Here is a 2,965-nt window from a genome sequence, read left to right on the forward strand (position 1 = left end):
CGTTCCGATCCAGAACGTCTCGTCAAACGTTCCGATCCAGAACGTCTCGTCAAACGTTCCGATCCAGAACGTCTCTCAAATCGCCTAAACTTCTCAAATCTGGAGGAATGAGGATCTTCAGATTCATGACAAGTTAACTTCTGGTGTTTTCTAAAGTGTAACTGAGCGTTAATCTTTCTGTCTCCCAATGCTACAGAATAGAATACAATAGAAAATCCCTTTATTGTCCCACAATGGGGAAATTCTAGAGTTTCCAGCAGCAAAAAGATGATAGACATAAATGGTCACAGAAATGTGGACCTTAGAGAAATGACTAAGAATAACATAAAAGTGAAAAGTTAGAAGATAAAGAATAAAATCCTGTAAAGATATAGATCTGTGCACCTGGAGAATAAAGACAGTAAATGCTCAGCTATTCCCTTCAGCTCATATAGATATATGTGTATAGATGATACTCACGGTGCCTGACAGGATGTCATGAGGACATGAATCTAACAGGTGGCTTTTACAGACCCGATCATCTGAAAACTTGATCCTCTGCCTCATGGTGTCTCCTGGAACACAACAGCAGCTCTTTATGCCGACGTCATTATTTACTGACGTCATTAAACTACCACACTTACTAAAAGGCTCATTTTATACACAAACATCAATAAATCGTTTTAGCACACATGTTAGCATCCCCGTTAGCATCTCCAGAGTCCATTTAAAGTGAAAAAGCTTCGACTGAAGGATTATAATCAGTGACGGGATTAAAATAGGAGTTTAAAGTTATAAAAGTGTCTCTAAAGTGAGCAACAGGATGCTAACAGGTTAGCTGTCCTCATGCTGCTAGCTGACAGCTTAGCGGCTAATGCTAACAGCAGCTAACCGAGCGGAGGGTCTGTCCGGCTTACCGTCTCTGGCCGTCCCCATCAGCTGGTCCAGCATCGCCCGCATCTGCGCCTGAGCCGACATGTTGCTGAGCGGTGCTTCAGCGACTCCTTCCCCGCTAACAGCGCTCCTCTCCCCGGCAGCTGCAGGCCTCCTGTCCCCCCAAGCCCCGGTTCTTGGTTCCCTGAGCGGCGGCTGTTTGAAAAGCTGCTAAAGTCCCTCAGCGGTGACTGAAAGAACCGATGATTAATGGAGAGGAAACCAATAACATCTAAAAGCTGTTTTCTAGCCTCTTAGCTAGAAGTTGTCAAGTTTGTTCAGCGTCCTCCTTCTTCCGCTTTCTCACTTCCTCTTTGAGCGCGCCACCGGAAGGCGCGCGAATGGGCGCGCGCTAACATCGGCAACGCGCAGGAACTGCTGCAATCAAAGCAGTGGTGTGACGACACAACGCGTTCTTCTTCTTATTTACATTTTTTTGGCGGTTTGCAAACAACAGATTGATGCATTTCCGCCACCTACTGGTGTGGATCGGAACGACTCAGGAACTAAATTCTATTAAATGTCTTATTTTTAGATATCGAAATATTATTCTGTAAATGTTACCGTCTGAATGACTTCTGAACAGTTGAAATAAATCTAATTTAACTTTTACTTTACTTAAATGTTGAATTAATTGCTGTCTCTCCTGTTCATATTTATTACAGTCAAACATTACGTGTTCAACTGTTTCATCTGTTTCATCATCTCTATCTGATTTCTGAGTGATTATACTGCAAACTAATTAAGGATGAACTAGAATCTGAACAGATAACTTATCTTAATGGCTTAACTTCTTTAGCTAATAATATTGCAATCATTTCTCCTGTATAAACTGAAAATCCATCATTTATTCTCTTCTTAGTTTTAACATTGAATTCTAGTATAATGAAAGCTACTCTGATTTGTTATATTTTTAGAAGAATCTGTATAAATTTTAACATACTTATAATATTGATTAATATAATCCTGTACTATATATGAGTTTAATATGAATGTCTTCTTCTTTTCAACAAAGTAAAATCTACCCTAACATCTGGAACCATCCATGTATGACTGATAATGGAACTGTTTGGCTTATATTAATCTGATCTTTTTTGAGTTCTGGTATTTTTTCTTGCACAATCCAGCCAAAACTTCTAATATCTTTTGCTTCTTTTTCCCAACGGTGTTGAATTACCTGCAGAGTTGGATGATCCTTTCTATGACCTGTTAAATCAGCCCAATAATTTAATGTTAATTGCTCTCTTCAAGTGGCATTTCTGCCATTTCTACTAATAATGCAGCTCTTGGAGTAATTTTAATTTCTCCTGTACATAATCTCAATGTTGGATACAGAATGTGACCCTTTTTTTCTAGATTTGTCTCTGCTGCTGAATTATAAACAATGCTTCCATAATCTATTACTGATCTACTTAATCTCATATATATATATATATACATATATATATATATCCACTGGGAATTTAAATCCCATCTTATTGACCACTCTTCAACTTTACCAATAGCTTCCTGTATCTATTTAGTAATAAACTCCAAATTCCTCCCTCTCTTCCAAATTGCTCCATCATCAGCAAATAGAGAAAATCTACCTACCTTTAATAATTCTAGACAGGGGCCAACAGGGACTAGCAGATGCCAACAGGGGCCAACAGAGACCAACAGGGGCCAACAGAGAAAAACAGGGGCCAACAGGGGTTAACAGAGACCAACACTGGCCAACAGGGGCCAACAGTGGCCAACAGGGGTCAACGGGGACTAGCAAAGGCCAACAGGGGCCAACAGTGGCCAACAGGGGCCAACAGAGACTAACAGGGGCCAACAGGGGCCAACAGAGACCAACAGTGGCAAACAGGGGTCAACAGGGACTAGCAGAGGCCAACAGAGACCAACAGAGACCAACAGGGGCCAACAGTGGCCAACAGTGGCCAACGGTGGCCACCATGGGCAAACAGAGACAAACAGGGGCCAACAGAGGCTAACAGGGGCCAACAGAGGCCAACAGGGGCCAACAGAGGCTAACAGGGGCCAACAGAGGCCAACAGTGGCTAACAGG

The 2,965-nt window shown here is 41.8% G+C and overlaps 1 protein-coding gene across 3 annotated transcripts in view; it reads right to left on the reverse strand.

The window, feature by feature from the left end:
• Positions 1–1,232, reverse strand: part of LOC107102968 (putative RNA-binding protein Luc7-like 1) — a 7,752-nt gene extending 6,520 nt beyond the window's left edge. For all 3 annotated transcript variants that reach the window (XR_001482149.1, XM_015402449.1, XM_015402450.1), the window contains exons 1-2: positions 897–1,232; positions 460–554 (exon numbers count right to left, since the gene is read on the reverse strand). Coding sequence is in view for 2 of the 3 variants with exons in the window: in XM_015402449.1 (XP_015257935.1) it covers positions 460–554; positions 897–957 (156 nt within the window). In the remaining variant the exon portion in view is untranslated. The remainder of the gene's footprint in view (positions 1–459; positions 555–896) is intronic.
• Positions 1,233–2,965: the final 1,733 nt, after the last annotated feature.

Source organism: Cyprinodon variegatus, unplaced genomic scaffold (genome assembly GCF_000732505.1).
Source record: "Cyprinodon variegatus isolate N-32 unplaced genomic scaffold, C_variegatus-1.0 Scaffold1350, whole genome shotgun sequence".
NCBI lineage: Eukaryota > Metazoa > Chordata > Actinopteri > Cyprinodontiformes > Cyprinodontidae > Cyprinodon > Cyprinodon variegatus.